General features: G+C 45.3%; 1 protein-coding gene across 2 annotated transcripts; it reads left to right on the top strand.

The window, feature by feature from the left end:
• Positions 1 to 12,430: 12,430 nt before the first annotated feature.
• LOC139558572 (1-phosphatidylinositol phosphodiesterase) lies at positions 12,431 to 18,371 on the top strand. 2 transcript variants are annotated; one of them, XM_071373767.1, is made up of 4 exons: positions 12,431 to 12,573; positions 16,983 to 17,076; positions 17,377 to 17,947; positions 18,026 to 18,371. In XM_071373767.1, the coding sequence occupies exons 1-4, from the start codon at positions 12,468 to 12,470 to the stop codon at positions 18,290 to 18,292; spliced, it is 1,038 nt and encodes a 345-aa protein (XP_071229868.1). In that variant the 5' UTR covers positions 12,431 to 12,467; the 3' UTR covers positions 18,293 to 18,371. The 2 variants fall into 2 exon arrangements, with proteins under 2 accessions (XP_071229868.1, XP_071229870.1); XM_071373769.1 differs by lacking the exon at positions 12,431 to 12,573 and adding an exon at positions 15,523 to 15,587.
• The last annotated feature ends 3,865 nt before the right edge of the window (positions 18,372 to 22,236 follow it).

The following is a 22,236-nucleotide window of genomic DNA, read 5'->3' as shown; positions in this document are numbered from 1 at the left end:
ATTTAATTACAAAAACTGCTCAACCATGGGTATGCAATTACAAAGCAATCACTAAGTTACTATGCAACAACACTGTAGTAATTACACTGTTACTACATAGGTATAAGAAAAGGTGCACTTCACCACTTTTTAACCTTATATTCATTATCTCTAGCATCATACTAGTGTCTACATATGTTCTCTAGTCAAAAAGATAAGTTGATAACATAAAGATACATAATTAGCCTTATTCATAAAGGCTCATCAAAGATTATAACAATATACATGTCTGCTTGCCCCCTTCAAATTTTCTCATCTATATTGATTTGTTTTCATTGTCCAATGACAACAAACAATGGCTACATTATTTTCCTCTTCAATTAGAGTTTTATAGATTCATTTGTTAACACTTTACTTGACACCCAGCGTCATAACACATTACGACACGGTCATAAACATGTCATAATATGTCATTACAGCTGAAATACCTTGTCATAACCTTTTGTGACATATATTGCATTATTTTATGGATGGTTATAACACCTACATAAAAGTGTCAAACCCCACAAAACCTACCACACAAGGCAAAACATTCCATTACACGTTAGCCTTCTTGTCAACAGTACGAGAGTCGGACGAGAGGGATTTACTCCAGACACCCAAACAGGCCCTCATCCCAGTCTTTCGCAGGAGAAAGAGACGGAAAAGATATCGCGGAAAGAGATTGGGATGCCTTGTGAGGATCTGCCGACTTGTGGCTAATCTGCCCTTTCCATCCATACTACTGGCCAACGCTCAATTGCTGGAAAATAAATAAAATAAATAAAAGCATGTACATCCTACTAACGGGACATTAAAAACTGTAATATCTTGTGTTTCACCGAGTCGTGGCTGAACGACGACATGATTAACATACAGCTGGCGGTTTACACACTGCATCGGCAGGATAGAACAGCAGCCTCTGGTAAGACAAGGGGTGGTGGTCTATGTATATTTGTAAACAACAGCTGGTGCACGATATCTAAGGAATTCTCAAGGTTTTGCTCGCCTGAGTTTGTGTATCTCATGATAAGCTGTAGACCACACTATCTACCTAGAGAGTTTTCATCTGTATTTTTCGTAGCTGTCTACATACCACCACAGACTGATGCTGGCACTAAGACCACACTAAATGAGCTGTATTCCTCCATAAGCAACCAGGAAAACGTTCACCCAGATGCGGCGCTCCTAGTGACCCGGGGACTTTAATGCAGGGAAATCTGTTTTACCTCATTTCTATGTTAATTGTGCAACCAGAGGGGAAAAAAACTCTAAACCACTTTTACTCCACACACAGAGAAGCGTACAAAGCTCTCCCTCGCCCTCCATATGGCAAATCTGACCATAATTCTGTCCTCCCGATTCCTGCTTACAAGCAAAAATTTAAGCAGGAAGCACCAGTGACTCGGTCAATAAAAAAGTGGTCAGATGAAGCAGATGCTAAGTTACAGGACTGTTTTGATAGCACAGACTGGAATATTTTCCGTGACTCTTCCGATGGCATTGAGGAGTACACAACATCAGTCACTGGCTTTATCAATAAGTGCATCAAGGACGTCGTCCCCACAGTGACTGTACGTACATACCCCAACCAGAAACCATGGATTACAGGCAACATTCGCACTGAGCAAATGGGTAGAGCTGCCACTCAAGGAGTGGGACTCTAACCCGGAAGCTTATAAGAAATCCCGCTATGCCTCCGACGAACCATCAAACAGGCAAAGCGTCAATACAGGACTAAGATCGAATCGTACTACACCGCCTGCGATCCTCGTCGGATGTGGCAGGGCTTGCAAACTACTACAGACTACAAAGGGAAGCACAGCCGAGAGCTGCCCAGTGACATGAGCCTACCAGACGAGCTAAATTACTTCTATGCTCGCTTCGAGGCAAGTAACACTGAAACATGCATGAGAGCACCAGCTGTTCCGGACGACTGTGTGATCACGCTCTCTGCAGCCGATGTGAGTAAGACCTTTAAACAGGTCAACATTCACAAGGCCGCAGGGCCAGACGGATTACCAGGATCTGTACTCCGAGTATGCGCTGACCAACTGGCAAGTGTCTTCACTGACATTTGCGCGGCAGGTAGTCTAGTGGTTAGAGCATTGGGCCAGTAACCGAAAGCTGACAAGGTAAAAATCTGTCGTTCTGAACAAGGCAGTTAACCCACTGTCCCCCGGTAGGTCGTCATTGTAAATAGAATTTGTTCTTAAATGACTTGCCTAGTTAAGTAAAGGTTAAATTAAAAAATAATAATAATAGTAATTTTTAACCTCTCCCTGTCTGAGTCTGTAATACCAACATGTTTCAAGCAGACCACCATAGTCCCTGTGCCCAAGAACCATAAGGTAACCTGCCCAAATGACTACCGAAAGGTTGGTAATGGCTCACATCAACACCATTATCCCAGAAACCCGAGACCCACTCCAATTTGCATACTGCCCCAACAGATCCACAGATGATGCAATCTTTATTGCACTCCACACTGCCCTTTCACACCTGAACAAAAGGAACACCTATGTGAAAATGCTATTCATTGACTATAGCTCAGTGTTCAACACCATAGTGCCCTCAAAGCTCATCACTAAGCTAAGGACCCTGGGACTACACACCCCCCTCTGCAACTAGATCCTGGACTTCCTCACGGGCCACCCCCAGGTGGTAAGGGTAGGTAACAACACATCCGCCATGCTGATCCTCAACATGGGGGCCCCTCAGGGGTGCGTGCTCAGCACTTATGACTGCACGGCCTGCCAAGACTCCAACACCATCATTAAGTTTTGCCAATGACACAACAGTGGTAGGCCTGATCACCAACAACAACGAGACAGCATATAGGGAGGAGGGCAGAGACCTGGCTGTGTGGTGCCAGGACAACAAATCAAATCAAATTTTATTTGTCACATACACATGGTTAGCAGATGTTAATGCGAGTGTAGCGAAATGCTTGTGCTTCTAGTTCCGACAATGCAGTAATAACCAACAAGTAATCTAACCTAACAATTCCACAACTACTACCTTATACACACAAGTGTAAAGGGATAAAGTATATGTACATAAAGATATATGAATGAGTGATGGTACAGAACGGCATAGGCAAGATGCAGTAGATGGTATAGAGTACAGTATATACATATGAGATGAGTAATGTAGGGTATGTAAACATAAAGTGGCATAGTTTAAAGTGGCTAGTGATACATGTATTACATAAAGATGGCAAGATGCAGTAGATGATATAGAGTACAGTATATACATATACATATGAGATGAGTAATGTAGGGTATGTAAACATTATATTAAGTGGCATTGTTTAAAGTGGCTAGTGGTACATTTTTACATAATTTCCATCAATTCCCATTATTAAAGTGGCTGGAGTTGAGTCAGTATGTTGGCAGCGGCCGCTAAATGTTAGTGGTGGCTGTTTAACCATCTGATGGCCTTGAGATAGAAGCTGTTTTTCAGTCTCTCGGTCCCTGCTTTGATGCACCTGTACTGACCTCGCCTTCTGGATGATAGCGGGGTGAACAGGCAGTGGCTTGGGTGGTTGTTGTCCTTGATGATCTTTATGGCCTTCCTGTGACATCGGGTGGTGTAGGTGTCCTGGAGGGCAGGTAGTTTGCCCCCGGTGATGCGTTGTGCAGACCTCACTACCCTCTGGAGAGCCTTACGGTTGTGGGCGGAGCAGTTGCCGTACCAGGCGGTGATACAGCCCGACAGGATGCTCTCGATTGTGCATCTGTAGAAGTTTGTGAGTGCTTTCGGTGACAAGCCGAATTTCTTCAGCCTCCTGAGGTTGAAGAGGCGCTGCTGCGCCTTCTTCACAACGCTGTCTGTGTGGGTGGACCAATTCAGTTTGTCCGTGATGTGTACACCAAGGAACTTAAAACTTTCCACCTTCTCCACTACTGACCCGTCGATGTGGATAGGGGGGTGCTCCCTCTGCTGTTTCCTGAAGTCCACAATCATCTCCTTTGTTTTGTTGACGTTGAGTGTGAGGTTATTTTCCTGACACCACACTCCAAGGGCCCTCACCTCCTCCCTGTAGGCCGTCTCGTTGTTGTTGGTAATCAAGCCTACCACTGTAGCCTACCACTGTAGTGTCATCCGCAAACTTGATGATTGAGTTGGAGGCGTGCATGGCCACGCAGTCGTGGGTGAACAGGGAGTACAGGAGAGGGCTCAGAACGCACCCTTGTGGGGTGTTGAGGATCAGCGGGGTGGAGATGTTGTTACCTACCCTCACCACCTGGGGGCGGCCCGTCAGGAAGTCCAGGACCCAGTTGCACAGGGCGGGGTCGAGACCCAGGGTCTCGAGCTTGATGACGAGTTTGGAGGGTACTATGGTGTTAAATGCTGAGCTGTAGTCGATGAACAGCATTCTCACATAGGTATTCCTCTTGTCCAGATGGGTTAGGGCAGTGTGGTTGCGATTGCGTCGTCTGTGGACCTATTGGGTCGGTAAGCAAATTGGAGTGGGTCTAGGGTGTCCGGTAGGGTGGAGGTGATATGGTCCTTGACTAGTCTCTCAAAGCACTTCATGATGACGGAAGTGAGTGCTACGGGGCGGTAGTCGTTTAGCTCAGTTACCTTAGCTTTCTTGGGAACAGGAACAATGGTGGCTCTCTTGAAGCATGTGGGAACAGCAGACTGGGATAAGGATTGATTGAATATGTCCGTAAACACACCAGCCAGCTGGTCTGCGCATGCTCTGAGGACGCGGCTGGGAATGCCGTCTGGGCCTGCAGCCTTGCGAGGGTTAACACGTTTAAATGTTTTACTCACCTCGGCTGCAGTGAAGGAGAGCCCGCAGGTTTTGGTAGCGGGCCGTGTCAGTGGCACTGTATTGTCCTCAAAGCGAGCAAAAAAGTTATTTAGCCTGTCTGGGAGCAAGACATCCTGGTCCGCGACGGGGCTGGTTTTCTTTTTGTAATCCGTGATTGACTGTAGACCCTGTCACATACCTCTTGTGTCTGAGCTGTTGAATTGCGACTCGATTTTGTCTCTGTACTGGGACTTAGCCTGTTTGATTGCCTTGCGGAGAGAATAGCTACACTGTTTGTATTCGGTCATGTTTCCGGTCACCTTGCCCTGGTTAAAAGCAGTGGTTTGCGCTTTCAGTTTCACGCGAATGCTGCCGTCAATCCACGGTTTCTGGTTTGGGAATGTTTTAATCGTTGCTGTGGGTACGACATCGTCAATGCACTTTCTAATGAACTCGCTCACCGAATCAGCATATTCGTCAATATTGTTGTTGGACGCAATGCGGAACATATTCCAATCCGCGTGATCGAAGCAGTCTTGAAGCGTGGAATCAGATTGGTCGGACCAGCGTTGAACAGACCTGAGCGAGGGAGCTTGTTGTTTTACATTTACATTTACATTTAAGTCATTTAGCAGACGCTCTTATCCAGAGCGACTTACAAATTGGTGCATTCACCTTATGACATCCAGTGGAACAGCCACTTTACAATAGTGCATCTAAATCTTTTAAGGGGGGGGGGGGGGGTGAGAAGGATTACTTTATCCTATCCTAGGTATTCCTTAAAGAGGTGGGGTTTCAGGTGTCTCCGGAAGGTGGTGATTGACTCCGCTGTCCTGGCGTCGTGAGGGAGTTTGTTCCACCATTGGGGGGCCAGAGCAGCGAACAGTTTTGACTGGGCTGAGCGGGAACTGTACTTCCTCAGTGGTAGGGAGGCGAGCAGGCCAGAGGTGGATGAACGCAGTGCCCTTGTTTGGGTGTAGGGCCTGATCAGAGCCTGGAGGTACTGAGGTGCCGTTCCCCTCACAGCTCCGTAGGCAAGCACCATGGTCTTGTAGCGGATGCGAGCTTCAACTGGAAGCCAGTGGAGAGAGCGGAGGAGCGGGGTGACGTGAGAGAACTTGGGAAGGTTGAACACCAGCCGGGCTGCGGCGTTCTGGATGAGTTGTAGGGGTTTAATGGCACAGGCAGGGAGCCCAGCCAACAGCGAGTTGCAGTAATCCAGACGGGAGATGACAAGTGCCTGGATTAGGACCTGCGCCGCTTCCTGTGTGAGGCAGGGTCGTACTCTGCGGATGTTGTAGAGCATGAACCTACAGGAACGGGCCACCGCCTTGATGTTAGTTGAGAACGACAGGGTGTTGTCCAGGATCACGCCAAGGTTCTTAGCGCTCTGGGAGGAGGACACAATGGAGTTGTCAACCGTGATGGCGAGATCATGGAACAGTCCTTCCCCGGGAGGAAGAGCAGCTCCGTCTTGCCGAGGTTCAGCTTGAGGTGGTGATCCGTCATCCACACTGATATGTCTGCCAGACATGCAGAGATGCGATTCGCCACCTGGTCATCAGAAGGGGGAAAGGAGAAGATTAATTGTGTGTCGTCTGCATAGCAATGATAGGAGAGACCATGTGAGGTTATGACAGAGCCAAGTGACTTGGTGTATAGCGAGAATAGGAGAGGGCCTAGAACAGAGCCCTGGGGGACACCAGTGGTGAGAGCACGTGGTGAGGAGACAGATTCTCGCCACGCCACCTGGTAGGAGCGACCTGTCAGGTAGGACGCAATCCAAGCGTGGGCCGCGCCGGAGATGCCCAACTCGGAGAGGGTGGAGAGGAGGATCTGATGGTTCACAGTATCGAAGGCAGCCGATAGGTCTAGAAGGATGAGAGCAGAGGAGAGAGAGTTAGCTTTAGCAGTGCGGAGCGCCTCCGTGATACAGAGAAGAGCAGTCTCAGTTGAATGACTAGTCTTGAAACCTGACTGATTTGGATCAAGAAGGTCATTCTGAGAGAGATAGCGGGAGAGCTGGCCAAGGACGGCACGTTCAAGAGTTTTGGAGAGAAAAGAAAGAAGGGATACTGGTCTGTAGTTGTTGACATCGGAGGGATCGAGTGTAGGTTTTTTCAGAAGGGGTGCAACTCTCGCTCTCTTGAAGACGGAAGGGACGTAGCCAGCGGTCAGGGATGAGTTGATGAGCGAGGTGAGGTAAGGGAGAAGGTCTCCGGAAATGGTCTGGAGAAGAGAGGAGGGGATAGGGTCAAGCGGGCAGGTTGTTGGGCGGCCGGCCGTCACAAGACGCGAGATTTCATCTGGAGAGAGAGGGGAGAAAGAGGTCAGAGCACAGGGTAGGGCAGTGTGAGCAGAACCAGCGGTGTCGTTTGACTTAGCAAACGAGGATCGGATGTCGTCGACCTTCTTTTCAAAATGGTTGACGAAGTCATCTGCAGAGAGGGAGGAGGGGGGGGAGGGGGAGGAGGATTCAGGAGGGAGGAGAAGGTGGCAAAGAGCTTCCTAGGGTTAGAGGCAGATGCTTGGAATTTAGAGTGGTAGAAAGTGGCTTTAGCAGCAGAGACAGAAGAGGAAAATGTAGAGAGGAGGGAGTGAAAGGATGCCAGGTCCGCAGGGAGGCGAGTTTTCCTCCATTTCCGCTCGGCTGCCCGGAGCCCTGTTCTGTGAGCTCGCAATGAGTCGTCGAGCCACGGAGCGGGAGGGGAGGACCGAGCCGGCCTGGAGGATAGGGGACATAGAGAGTCAAAGGATGCAGAAAGGGAGGAGAGGAGGGTTGAGGAGGCAGAATCAGGAGATAGGTTGGAGAAGGTTTGAGCAGAGGGAAGAGATGATAGGATGGAAGAGGAGAGAGTAGCGGGGGAGAGAGAGCGAAGGTTGGGACGGCGCGATACCATCCGAGTAGGGGCAGTGTGGGAAGTGTTGGATGAGAGCGAGAGGGAAAAGGATACAAGGTAGTGGTCGGAGACTTGGAGGGGAGTTGCAATGAGGTTAGTGGAAGAACAGCATCTAGTAAAGATGAGGTCGAGCGTATTGCCTGCCTTGTGAGTAGGGGGGGAAGGTGAGAGGGTGAGGTCAAAAGAGGAGAGGAGTGGAAAGAAGGAGGCAGAGAGGAATGAGTCAAAGGTAGACGTGGGGAGGTTAAAGTCGCCCAGAACTGTGAGAGGTGAGCCGTCCTCAGGAAAGGAGCTTATCAAGGCATCAAGCTCATTGATGAACTCTCCGAGGGAACCTGGAGGGCGATAAATGATAAGGATGTTAAGCTTGAAAGGGCTGGTAACTGTGACAGCATGGATTTCAAAGGAGGCGATAGACAGATGGGTAAGGGGAGAAAGAGAGAATGACCACTTGGGAGAGATGAGGATCCCGGTGCCACCACCCCGCTGACCAGAAGCTCTCGGGGTGTGCGAGAACACGTGGGCGGACGAAGAGAGAGCAGTAGGAGTAGCAGTGTTATCTGTGGTGATCCATGTTTCCGTCAGTGCCAAGAAGTCGAGGGACTGGAGGGAGGCATAGGCTGAGATGAACTCTGCCTTGTTGGCCGCAGATCGGCAGTTCCAGAGGCTACCGGAGACCTGGAACTCCACGTGGGTCGTGCGCGCTGGGACCACCAGATTAGGGTGGCCGCGGCCACGCGGTGTGGAGCGTTTGTATGGTCTGTGCAGAGAGGAGAGAACAGGGATAGACAGACACATAGTTGACAGGCTACAGAAGAGGCTACGCTAATGCAAAGGAGATTGGAATGACAAGTGGACTACACGTCTCGAATGTTCAGAAAGTTAAGCTTACGTAGCAAGAATCTTATTGACTAAAATGATTAAAATGATACAGTACTGCTGAAGTAGGCTAGCTGGCAGTGGCTGCGTTGTTGACTTTGTAGGCTAGCTGGCAGTGGCTGCGTTGTTGACACTACACTAATCAAGTCGTTCCGTTGAGTGTAATAGTTTCTACAGTGCTGCTATTCGGGGGCTAGCTGGCTAGCTAGCAGTGTTGATTACGTTACGTTGCGTTAAAAGAACGACAATAGCTGGCTAGCTAACCTAGAAAATCGCTCTAGACTACACAATTATCTTTGATACAAAGACGGCTATGTAGCTAGCTATGTAGCTAGCTACGATCAAACAAATCAAACCGTTGTACTGTAATGAAATGAAATGAAAATGTGATACTACCTGTGGAGCGAAGCGGAATGCGACCGGGTTGTTGAGTGCGGAAGTTCTATTCGGTAGACGTTGGCTAGCTGTTGGCTAGCTAGCAGTGTCTCCTACGTTAAGGACGACAAATAGCTGGCTAGCTAACCTCGGTAAATTAAGATAATCACTCTAAAACTACACACTCTAAACTACACAATTATCTTGGATACGAAGACAGCAAAGACAACTATGTAGCTAGCTAACACTACACTAATCAAGTCGTTCAGTTGAGTGTAATAGTTTCTACAGTGCTGCTATTCGGTAGACGGTGGACGTTTGCTAGCTGGCTAGCTGCTGGGCAGATAGCAGTGTAGACTACGTTAGGACGACGAAATACGATAATTACGCAATTATCTTTGATACAAGGACGGCTATGTAGCTAGCTAAGAAGAAATTGCTAAGATTAGACAAATCAAACCGTTGTACTATAATGAAATGTAATGAAATGTAATGAAAAGTTATACTACCTGCGGACCGAAGTGCGACTGCGACCGCTCGCTCCAACCCGGAAGTTGGATTTTAGTTTCTGTTTGTAGGCTGGGAGCAACAAAATGGAGTCGTGGTCAGCTTTTCCGAAAGGAGGGCGGGGGAGGGCCTTATATGCGTCGCGGAAGTTAGTATAACAATGATCCAAGGTTTTACCAGCCCTGGTAGCACAATCGATCTGCTGATAGAATTTAGGGAGTTTTGTTTTCAGATTAGCCTTGTTAAAGTCCCCAGCTACGATGAATGCAGCCTCAGGGTGTGTGGTTTCCAGTTTACAAAGAGTCAGATAAAGTTCGTTCAGGGCCATCGATGTGTCTGCTTGGGGGGGAATATATACGGCTGTGATTATAATCGAAGAGAATTCCCTTGGTAGATAATGCGGTCGACATTTGATTGTGAGGAGTTCTAGATCAGGTGAACAGAATGACTTGAGTTCCTGTATGTTGTTATGATCACACCATGTCTCGTTAATCATAAGGCATACACCCCCGCCCCTCTTCTTACCAGAAAGATGTATGTTTCTGTCGGCGCGATGCGTGAAGAAACCAGCTGGCTGCACCGACTCCGTTAGCGTCTCTTGAGTTAGCCATGTTTCCGTGAAGCAGAGAACGTTACAATCTCTGATGTCTCTCTGGAATGTCACCCGTGCTCGGATTTCATCAACCTTATTGTCAAGAGACTGGACATTGGCGAGTAGTATGCTAGGGAGTGGAGCGCGATGTGCCCGTCTCCGAAGCCTGACCAGGAGACCGCTACGTTTGCCCCTTTTACGGCGTCGCATAGGGTCGCCGGCTGGGATCAGATCCATTGTATTGGGTGGAAGGCAAAACACTGGATCCGTTTCGGGAAAGTCATATTTCTGGTTGGAACGATGGTGAGTTGACGTTGCTCTTATATTCAGTAGTTCCTCCCGACTGTATGTAATGAAACCTAAGATTACCTGGGGTACCAATGTAAGGAATAACACATAAAAAAACTAAATACTGCATATTTTCAAGGAACGCGAAGCGAGGCGGCCATCTTGGTCGGCACCTCTCCCTCAACGTGTTCAAGACAAAGGAGATGATTGTGGACTACAGGAAAAGGAGTACCGAGCGCACCCCCATTCTCATCAACGGGGCTGTAGTGGAGCAGGTTGAGAGCTTCAAGTTCCTTGGTGTCCACAAACTAACATGGTCCAAGCACACCATGACAGTCATGAAGATGGCACGACAAAACCTATTCCCCCTCAGGAGACTGAAAAGATTTGGCATGGGTCCTCAGATTCTCAAAAGGTTCTACAGTTGCACCATCGAGAGCATCCTGACTGGTTGCATCACTGCCTGGTATAGCAACTACTCGGCCTCCGACCGCAAGACGCTACAGAGGGTAGTGTGTATGGCCCAGTACATCACTGGGACCAAGCTTCCTGCCATCCAGGACCTCTATGCCAGGTGGTGTCAGAGGAAGGCCCTAAAAATTGTCAAAGACTCCAGCCACCCTAGTCATAGATTGTTCTCTCTGCTTCCGCACGGCTAGCGGTACCGAAGCACCAAGTCTAGATCCAAGAGGCTTCTAAACAGCTTCTTACCCCAAGCCATAAGACTCCTGAACATCTAATCAAATGGCTACCCAGACTACTTGCATTCCCCCCTCTTTTACGCTGCTGCTACTCTCTGTTATTATATATGCATAAGTCAGTTAAATAACTCTACCCACATGTATATATTACTTCAATTACCTCAACTTACCGGTACCCGGTATTTCTTAGTTTTTCAGGTATTTTTCTTAAAAATGCGTTGTTGGTTAAGGGCTTGTAAGTAAGCATTTCACTGTAAGGTCTGCTTGTATTCGGCGCATGTGACAAATACTATTTTATTTTATTTTCTGAACACTATGTTTATGTTATGTAACATTTTGTGAGATTATCCATATTTAATTATTATTGTAATTGCGCACACATTGATGTGAGACATGCACCTACCCCAATGCTCTGTTTCTGGTGACTGGGATGAATGCAAGAACAGATTTCAGGAGCAGGACAAGACACCCTCTTTTTGACTAATGACTGACATAAGGGCATGTACGTGATAGGTAGGCCTATCTGGCTTATATGATTATGATGGTCCTAATGTTTCTTGACAGTGTCATAAAGTGCATTTTCTTAGTCCAAGTAAAGTAACACAGGATGGTTATAATTTATGACAGTGTTATAAAGTGTATTTTCTACAAGTTATTTAATGATGAAAAAAACCTAACTGTGGAGAATTAATTATAACAACAACAACGGACTTAAGAAACAAACCTTTAAACGAAAGAAAACTTCTTGGTAGGGAAAAAACACGTTTCAATAAATGTGGGTTTGACACTCTTATGTAGGTGTCATAACCAATCATAAAATAACGCAATATATGTCACAACAGATATAAATATGGGTCATGACAGTGTTATGACCATATTGTGACAGGTTATGACAAGTTACGACAGCTGCTATGACATATTATGACATGGTTATGACCGTGTCATAACGTGTTATGACGCTGTGCATCAAGTAAAGTGTTACCAAAAAGTTAATATTCACTTTATATATTTCTATTTGGCACTAAGGCACAATTAAAATCACACAACCACAGCAAACATACGAAGATGTGACGAGACAGTGAATGATAAACATGAGTTTGCTAAACTTACTCCCAAAAGTTAGCTGGAATGACAGGTTATTGTGTATTGAATTTTAAACCATTGTTTATGGTTACGCAGTTGCCTGGGTGGTTATGAATTGTGTGTGTGTGTGTGTGTGTGTGTGTGTGTGTGTGTGTGTGTGTGTGTGTGTGTGTGTGTGTGTGTGTGTGTGTGTGTGTGTGTGTGTGTGTGTGTGTGTGTGTGTGTGTGAGCACGCCGAACAGTTAGTCTGAAACAACAGTGGCGTGATCGGTCAAGCGAGCGAGCGCCCCCCTCTCACACACTGATGTTGAACCCACATAGCTTTCCTAGGATCTGCTACATCAACATCCCCCATCAACATGCCCCCTCACTCGTTCACTCAGTCCGTCTCTGTCTCTCTCTTGCTCGCTGTCCTCCTTTGGCTGCAGGGTTGTCAGGCCGAAGACCCCCGCCTTTTGGGTTCAGGTAACAAGGGCATTGATACTGTGGTCGCTAGAATAGAGGAACTCATGTTTGGATCTGGGCTTAGAAAGGTTTAGCCTGCCATAGAAATTCCTTGTGGGGTGAACTGGGTTCACATCGAATTCATTCATTGCCTGTACTTTGCCCGTATCGCTGCCAACTTTTTCATGGGCTTGCTTGCTTTTATTACGCCTACTGTACATCTGTGCTGTTTTTTAGCCACATGCAATTGCATCCTAGGTTTATATTATCTTTAAGTCTGGTTTAGAGGTTAACCGTATTTTTGAAAAGGAGGATATATTAATTTAGGGATCATCTAGGAAATTGCTCTGCGGTCAACTCTGACAAAGCAAGTAATAACTGAAAATAAACTACTGTAGGTTAAAACAAATCTATAAGCACTTGTATTGAAATAGGTAACAAGTTACAAATAATTTAAACTAGCACAGTCAGCATAACAAATAAAGTTGTTATGCTTCTATTTATGTAACTTACGTTTGACAAGAGTTAGATAATCAAAAGTGTGATCTTTATCTTTTACAGAACCTTTACCTTTTGTAGTGGGAAAACTACTCTAGGTTTCACCTGTGTCCACAAGTGCATACAGTATGCACTTCAGAAAGTATTCACACCTCTTTAATTTTTCCACATTTTGTTGTGGTACAGCCTGAATTTAAAATGGATTACATTTAGGTGTTGTGTTACTGATCTAAACCCAATACCATATAATGTCAAAGTGAAATTTTGTTTGTAGAACATATGTAAAATTATTATAATAATTTTTTTAAGCGAAATGTCTTGAGTCAGTACGTATTCAACCCGTTTGTTATGGCAAGCTTAAATAAGTTCAGGAGTAAAAATGTGCTTAACAAATCGCATAATAAGTTGCATGGACTCATTCTGTGTTCAATAATCGTGGTTAACATGATTTTTGAATGACTACCCCATCTCTGTACTCCACACATGTAATTATATGCAAGGTCCCTCAATTGAGTAGTGAATTTCATGTTCTGATCCAACCACAAAGACCAGGAAGGCTTTTCAATGCCTTGCAAAGAAGGGCACCAATTGGTAGATGGGTAAACAAAATATAAAATAAGCACATATTGAATATCCGTTTGAGCATGGTGAAGCAATTAATTCGGCTTTGGATGGTGTACCAATACACCCAGTCACTGCAAAGATTCAGGCATGCTTCTTAACCCAGTTTCCGGAGAGATTTCATGGGATTTCATCATGAGGCCAATTGTCATTTTAAAACAGCTAGAGTTTGAGAAAACCGGGGATGGATCAACAACATATTTACTCCACAATACTAACCTAAATGGCAGAGTGAAAAGAAGGAAGCCTGTAAAGAATTTAAAAAATTGCAAAACATGCATCCTGTTTAGTAATACTGGAAAGATATTTGCTAAGAAATTTGCTTTTTGTCCTGAATACAAAACGCTACATTTGGGGCAAATACAACACATCACCGAGTACCACTTTCATATTTTAAAGTGTTGTGGTGGATGCATCATGTTATGGGTATGCTTGTCATCAGCATGGACTAGTTGTTTGGGGGGATAAAACAAAACGGAATACATGTAGGTAGGCTCGAGTCACTGAGCAGCTCTCGGCTGTGCTTCCCTTTGTAGTCTGTAGTAGCACAAGCAAAATCCTAGAGGAAAACCTAGTACAGTCTACTTTCCAACCTTTCAGAAGGACAATAACCTAAAACACAAGGCCAAATCTACACTGATGTACCAAATTGTTAGATACTACTGCACTGTTGGAGCTAGGAACACAAGCATTTAGCTACACCCACAATAACACCTGCTAAATATGTGTATGTGACCAATAAAATTTGATTTGATGTTGCTTACCAAGACGACATTGAATGTTTCTGAGTGGCCGAGTTACAGTTTTGACTTAAATTGGCTTGAAAATCTATGGAAAGACTTGAAAATGGCTGTCTAGCAATGATCAACAATCAACTTGAAGAATTTAAAAAAGAATAATGTGCAAATATTGTACAATCAAAGTGTGCAAAGCTCTTAGAGACTTACCCAAAAAGACTCACAACTGTAATCGCCAAAGGTACTTCTACAAAGTATTGACACAGGGATGTGAATATGTAAATTAGATATTTCTGTATTCCATTTACAATAGATTTGCAAAAATGTCTAAAAACATGTTTTCACTTTGTCATTATGGGGTATAGTGTGTAGATGGGTGAGAGAAAAAACGATTTAATCAATTTTGAATTCAGGCTGTAACACAACAAAATGTGGAATAAGTCAAGGGGTATGAATACTTTCTGAAGGCTCTGTAGATCCAATTGAGATAACCACCTGATCTCCTCCCATTTGCGCCTCTTAAGAAAAACAAAAGAGCAACAGGCTGACAATAAGTTGCTTGTGTTGATTTCAAATAATACGTTTTGTTAACATTTTATAATAACTTTCATGAATAAGCATTCATAAACCCCTTAATAGTTGACATGCTATTGATACAATTTCTTTAATAAATAATGGCATTGTTTTAACTTTAACAGAATGCTTAAATCAATTCAATCCCTTCCTCAGTAGATGGAATAACTTCCCAGTTGCTTTAACCAGGAGAATATCTATTGTCAAATGAGTCTACTGCCACGGCTGAATTTCTGTAGTTCAATGGTTCCCATTGCTCCCCCTTCTGGCTATTGGGACAATCTACATAGTGTGGTATCTAAATGTATATGGAAAGATAAGCAATCCCGGCTACAATTAACAAACTGACAAGGGAAAGACGTACCAAACTTTAAATTGTACTTATAACTTTAAATTGTATTTCCAGGCACTAGCATTTCGTCCCATCCTAAATTGGTTTAGACATGATTCTACGCCCCCTGGCTGAGTATAGAGAGACATATGGTGTCTCCTATCTCCTATCATTACGCACACCTGGTCCCTATTCCCATTTGATTAGTAATTGTATAAGTGTGCCCTTTGTTCACCATTGTCCTGTCGATTATTGTTCCAATGTCCGTTGGTCGTGTGAGTACCTGTGTTGTGTTGTTTTGTCTTTCGTGCCACGTGTAATGTGCAGATGATTACGGGTCTCGTCCCGTGTGATAATCATTGTGCGATTGTGTATTTATTCGAGGTACTCCTCGCTCTTTTGTTTGGGTTTCAACCCTATGTTTTGTAAACGTGTTTGTTTGGTCTTCGTCCCCGTGCCATTAGATGGCACGCTGTAATTTGGGTCAATAAAAATCCCTATTACCCATTCCTGTGCATGTCTCCCGATTCTTTATACCGCCGTGACATTAAACTACGCTTTGGTCCTATTATTGTTCACACAATCTCTATCTGGCGCAAAATTGAAAAAAAAGGAACTGGGAATCAAAATGGCATGCCCATACTCCAATAATGACTTGTGCATCCCCCGAATGGTCCAAATGTGGAATCTGTTCCCTTGCCAGTATCATGGACAGTAATGGTTTGACAAGATTCACAGATTTGAAGGATCCATACACATTACCAAGTAACTCATTTTCTCAATATTTATAACTTAGGGCAGCTATGCTGGCCTATGGAGTCTTTTGGGAAACCCAACTACCGAACCATCCAATGATGGTATTTATAAATGAATGATCTGGGCTCCCGAAAGGACTGATCTCTATAAACAACTTTGGGAAAGCTCATATTCTGAATTAGCCATTAAAAAAGTATTGTCCACAGATATAATTGAATCTGAACAACCCTAATATGGAAAAATATGACCTTGGTATCTGTATTTATCTGTATTTAACACCAAGGAAATGTTTTACGATGAAATTGGCCCCAACTGTTCACTCTGTCCCCTGAATCAGGTAGGCACATTCCTTCATATGATGTGGGAGTGCCCTGCAGTTAATTGCTTCTGGGGCAAAGTGAAAGTTACAAAATAAATGTTTTAATGCATCATTGTAAATATTCAATACTTTGCATCTATTATGTTACTTAATAATGAGAGCGCAAAAAAATATGTTGGCTCTTAGATGGCAATCACCTCACTCTCTCCCAGTTCACCAGTGGAGACCGTTACTATTAGAACTGATAATATTAGAATTATCGACAGCGAGAATGAATGGTGCTGCTAGTCCAGGCCTCAATTATTCCTTGACAAATATACCTAATTCTGTAAATAATGTCAATGATCTTTTCCTGTTTATACTGAATTTATTATTACTTAAAACTCTATGTATTTCTTGCTTGCATTTTTCTTTTGTGTCAGCCCACGGGTACAATTTATATAAACTGATTATAATGGAAATGGATATTGTACCTGTAACCCCCCCAAACCAAAAATGACAAAAAAAATCCTGTATTGCTGCTATTCTAAAACTAAAGCACCAAACAATTTCCCTGAGATTCATCTGTGCTTCCTTTTCTTGCCCCCAAACTCAGTCCCCATTAATATAACTGAAGAATCAGACATGGCAAGCACCAAAGGAGTCCCCAGGATGGGGAAGATGCTTATCGAGCTGATGACCCTACTGGGGTGAGTATCTTATGTCAAAGGTAGTCAGGGGTTGTGTCTCAATAGTCTTGAATAGTTTAAGGAGACTCAGTCTTCTTTCCTTCATTAGCGCTAATCTGATTGACTGGAGAGGACAGAACAATATAGAAGAGGCCAATCTAAGACTTATGAAGCAAAGGAGATAAGGAGAGGACGTCATTCAGGAGAATTTAGACACAACTCTAGAGAAGTAGTGTAAGAGTGGTGTGAGAGTCAGTTATGAGTAATATAATTAGCTAACTTTGGGATTAGGTATTGACCTTTGATGTAATTACCCACCAGGGCTGTTGGCTTGAGCAACAGCGCCATCCAGAGGCCTGACTATGACGACACTCCGGCCCCCGAGTTCCTCAACCCCTCCTGGATGGCGGACCTCCCGGACAGCCGCCCGCTGTCCGAGGTCACCATGCCTGGCACCCACAACACCATGGCCATCTACGGCGGCGCCTTGGCTGAGTGCCAGTCCTGGAGCCTGGCGTCGCAGTTGCGTGCCGGTGTGCGCTTCCTGGACGTTCGTGTGCGCCATGTGCGTGGCAACCTCACCATCCACCACGGCGTGTCCTACCAGCGGGCACACTTCGGTGACGTGCTGGAGGGCGTGGCTGACTTCCTACGTGAGTACCCCAGCGAGACGGTGCTGATGCGGCTCAAGGAGGAGTTCAGTGAGACCTATGACATCTACGGGGCGGTGGTCAGCTACATCCACCTCTATGCTGACTGGGACCTGCTGTGGCACAGTCGGCTCATGCCAACTGTGGGACAGGCCAGAGGGAAGCTCATTGTCCTCCAGGACTTTGGCGGACCTGACCTCGGCATGCGCTACGGCTCCCTGGACATTGCAGACGACTGGAAGGTAAGGAGAAGGTCATTTTGAAAATTAAATTGTGGCTAAACATTTGTATTGAGTCTCATATGCTTGTTGTCTCCCCAGGTCCCCACCCTCCTGCATGTGGCTGAGAAATGGCAAAGTGTGCACGAACACCTGGAGGCTGCCCCTGTGGGCAACAAGGCCTATATCTTCCTCACCTATGGCAGCGGAGCGGGCATCTTTGCCTACCCCAACGCCATTGCCCAGCGAATCAATGCCCGCCTGTACGACTACCTGATGGCACTGATAGGGCAGAACAGGCGCTTCGGAATCATCACCATGGACTTCCCCGCCGCTCCCCTCCTTCAAATGATCATCAACTTCAACTGAGAGAGAGGTCCCTCATCTACTAAGCCTGCTACCATACAATCAACATAGATACCCTCAAATTAAAATTGTTGGGACACTACATGAGGATTGGGAGTCCATTTTGCTCATTGTATGCTTATTTTCACCATGCCTTGCCACTTAATTAAGCAGTTGTTTATTGGTGAGGTTCGTCATCTCTCTTGACTTTCCAACAAGCGGGCAAAACTGTTTGCAATGATGTCAGACTGATATATTTTCTGACGTCATGGTCAGGTTGTGTACTAACTGTAAAAGGAAGTAAGACATCATAAACTGGTTTCCACAACCAGAAAACCAGATACAACCAGAAAATGACGTTAAGATGTCCAATACCAAAGTTTGACCGCTGGCCAGGTGATCATGGACGAGTCGCAATTCTAATTTGTGTAGCACCTCATCAAGAAAATAACTATAGGAGTTGACTATCACTATTTAAAAGAGCTAGTTCACTCCAAAATCAAAGTTTGCCAGATATGTTTGGATGTCAAGTTGTCTAATGTCGAGATAAATCTGTCCCACACCATCCGTTGTGTAAATCCAGCTACAGCCCTAGTATGCCTATGGTGCCCATCATTCTCATTCATATTGGGATTGATGCATATAGCTGGACCTTCACAACAGTAGATCTGAAAATGTCTGAAAAACTTTAATTCTGGAGTGAACATTTACTTTAAGTGTTAATGCTCAAAGAAAACTGACACATTTGGGAAGAATGCCACACCACAAAACATGAACACAAAATGGAAAACAGTTAGGACATCTTTGAGTTATTGATTTCAATCCTTACATGTGGTATTGTTTAATATCTGTTGGACAGTGATGTCATTAAGATATTAACCCCTTTCAAACCCAGCAGTGTTTCAGTCACAACAATGACACAATGGCTGTATGATTGGACAGGCTATTCAAAATTGTCAATAGAAATAAATTGCTTTAATCCACATAAAATGTATGCTTTGTTTGTGAATGGACTTGAATTTACTGAATGTGAAGATTTTGAAAGAAAACAGCTGTAGAAATAATTGAACTGTGTCCCAAGCAGGTGCGATGCTAGTATTTTTCCCACAATGAAACCTTTGATTTTATCGTTATGAATCAGTAAATAAATAACAAACCTAGTTTGACCTACAACATTACTATGCACAATATACACTGCTCAAAAAATAAAGGGAACACTTAAACAACACAATGTAACTCCAAGTCAATCACACTTCTGTGAAATCAAACTGTCCACTTAGGAAGCAACACTGATTGACAATACATTTCACATGCTGTTGTGCAAATGGAATAGACAAAAGGTGGAAATTATAGGCAATTAGCAAGACACCCCCAATCAAATCAAATCAAATCAAATTTTATTAGTCACATACACATGGTTAGCAGATGTTAATGCGAGTGTAGCGAAATGCTTGTGCTTCTAGTTCCGACAATGCAGTAATAACAACAAGTAATCTAACCTAACAATTCCACAACTACTACCTTATACACACAAGTGTAAAGGGATAAAGAATATGTACATAAAGATATATGAATGAGTGATGGTACAGAACGGCATAGGCAAGATGCAGTAGATGGTATAGAGTACGGTATATACATATGAGATGAGTACTGTAGGGTATGTAAACATAAAGTGGCATAGTTTAAAGTGGCTAGTGGTACATGTATTACATAAAGATGGCAAGATGCAGTAGATGATATAGAGTACAGTATATACATATACATATGAGATGGGTAATGTAGGGTATGTAAACATTATATTAAGTGGCATTGTTTAAAGTGGCTAGTGGTACATTTTTACATAATTTCCATCAATTCCCATTTTTAAAGTGGCTGGAGTTGAGTCAGTATGTTGGCAGCGGCCGCTAAATGTTAGTGGTGGCTGTTTAACAGTCTGATGGCCTTGAGATAGAAGCTGTTTTTCAGTCTCTCGGTCCCTGCTTTGATGCACCTGTACTGACCTCGCCTTCTGGATGATAGCGGGGTGAACAGGCAGTGGCTTGGGTGGTTGTTGTCCTTGATGATCTTTATGGCCTTCCTGTGACATCGGGTGGTGTAGGTGTCCTGGAGGGCAGGTAGTTTGCCCCCGGTGATGCGTTCTGCAGACCTCACTACCCTCTGGAGAGCCTTACGGTTGTGGGCGGAGCAGTTGCCGTACCAGGCGGTGATACAGCCCGACAGGATGCTCTCGATTGTGCATCTGTAGAAGTTTGTGAGTGCTTTTGGTGACAAGCCGAATTTCTTCAGCCTCCTGAGGTTGAAGAGGCGCTGCTGCGCCTTCTTCACAACGCTGTCTGTGTGGGTGGACCAATTCAGTTTGTCCGTGATGTGTACACCGAGGAACTTAAAACTTTCCACCTTCTCCACTACTGACCCGTCGATGTGGATAGGGGGGTGCTCCCTCTGCTGTTTCCTGAAGTCCACAATCATCTCCTTTGTTTTGTTGACGTTGAGTGTGAGGTTATTTTCCTGACACCACACTCCGAGGGCCCTCACCTCCTCCCTGTAGGCCGTCTCGTCGTTGTTGGTAATCAAGCCTACCACTGTAGTGTCATCCGCAAACTTGATGATTGAGTTGGAGGCGTGCATGGCCACGCAGTCGTGGGTGAACAGGGAGTACAGGAGAGGGCTCAGAACGCACCCTTGTGGGGCCCCAGTGTTGAGGATCAGCGGGGTGGAGATGTTGTTACCTACCCTCACCACCTGGGGGCGGCCCGTCAGGAAGTCCAGGACCCAGTTGCACAGGGCGGGGTCGAGACCCAGGGTCTCGAGCTTGATGACGAGTTTGGAGGGTACTATGGTGTTAAATGCTGAGCTGTAGTCGATGAACAGCATTCTCACATAGGTATTCCTCTTGTCCAGATGGGTTAGGGCAGTGTGCAGTGTGGTTGCGATTGCGTCGTCTGTGGACCTATTGGGTCGGTAAGCAAATTGGAGTGGGTCTAGGGTGTCCGGTAGGGTGGAGGTGATATGGTCCTTGACTAGTCTCTCAAAGCACTTCATGATGACGGAAGTGAGTGCTACGGGGCGGTAGTCGTTTAGCTCAGTTACCTTAGCTTTCTTGGGAACAGGAACAATGGTGGCCCTCTTGAAGCATGTGGGAACAGCAGACTGGGATAAGGATTGATTGAATATGTCCGTAAACACACCAGCCAGCTGGTCTGCGCATGCTCTGAGGACGCGGCTGGGAATGCCGTCTGGGCCTGCAGCCTTGCGAGGGTTAACACGTTTAAATGTTTTACTCACCTCGGCTGCAGTGAAGGAGAGCCCGCAGGTTTTGGTAGCGGGCCGTGTCAGTGGCACTGTATTGTCCTCAAAGCGGGCAAAAAAGTTATTTAGCCTGTCTGGGAGCAAGACATCCTGGTCCGCGACGGGGCTGGTTTTCTTTTTGTAATCCGTGATAGACTGTAGACCCTGCCACATACCTCTTGTGTCTGAGCTGTTGAATTGCGACTCTATTTTGTCTCTGTACTGGGACTTAGCCTGTTTGATTGCCTTGCGGAGAGAATAGCTACACTGTTTGTATTCGGTCATGTTTCCGGTCACCTTGCCCTGGTTAAAAGCAGTGGTTCGCGCTTTCAGTTTCACACGAATGCTGCCGTCAATCCACGGTTTCTGGTTTGGGAATGTTTTAATCGTTGCTGTGGGTACGACATCGTCAATGCACTTCCTAATGAACTCGCTCACCGAATCAGCATATTCTTCAATGTTGTTGTTGGACGCAATGCGGAACATATTCCAATCCGCGTGATCGAAGCAGTCTTGAAGCGTGGAATCAGATTGGTCGGACCAGCGTTGAACAGACCTGAGCGCGGGAGCTTGTTGTTTTAGTTTCTGTTTGTAGGCTGGAATCAACAAAATGGAGTCGTGGTCAGCTTTTCCGAAAGGAGGGCGGGGGAGGGCCTTATATGCGTCGCGGAAGTTAGTAT

The sequence above is a fragment of the Salvelinus alpinus genome, chromosome 29 (genome assembly GCF_045679555.1).
Source record: "Salvelinus alpinus chromosome 29, SLU_Salpinus.1, whole genome shotgun sequence".
NCBI classification, from domain to species: domain Eukaryota; kingdom Metazoa; phylum Chordata; class Actinopteri; order Salmoniformes; family Salmonidae; genus Salvelinus; species Salvelinus alpinus.
The sequence above is the reverse complement of the archived record's forward strand: the minus strand, read 5'-3'. Positions and strand labels throughout refer to the sequence as shown.

Coding starts and splice junctions, on each gene's coding strand:
- LOC139558572 (XM_071373767.1), top strand. CDS start 12,468: ATGCCCCCTCACTCGTTCACTCAGTCCGTCTCTGTCTCTCTCTTGCTC. Junction 17,077..17,376: donor GAGCTGATGACCCTACTGGG/GTGAGTATCTTA, acceptor ATTACCCACCAG/GGCTGTTGGCTTGAGCAACA. Junction 17,948..18,025: donor ACATTGCAGACGACTGGAAG/GTAAGGAGAAGG, acceptor TTGTCTCCCCAG/GTCCCCACCCTCCTGCATGT.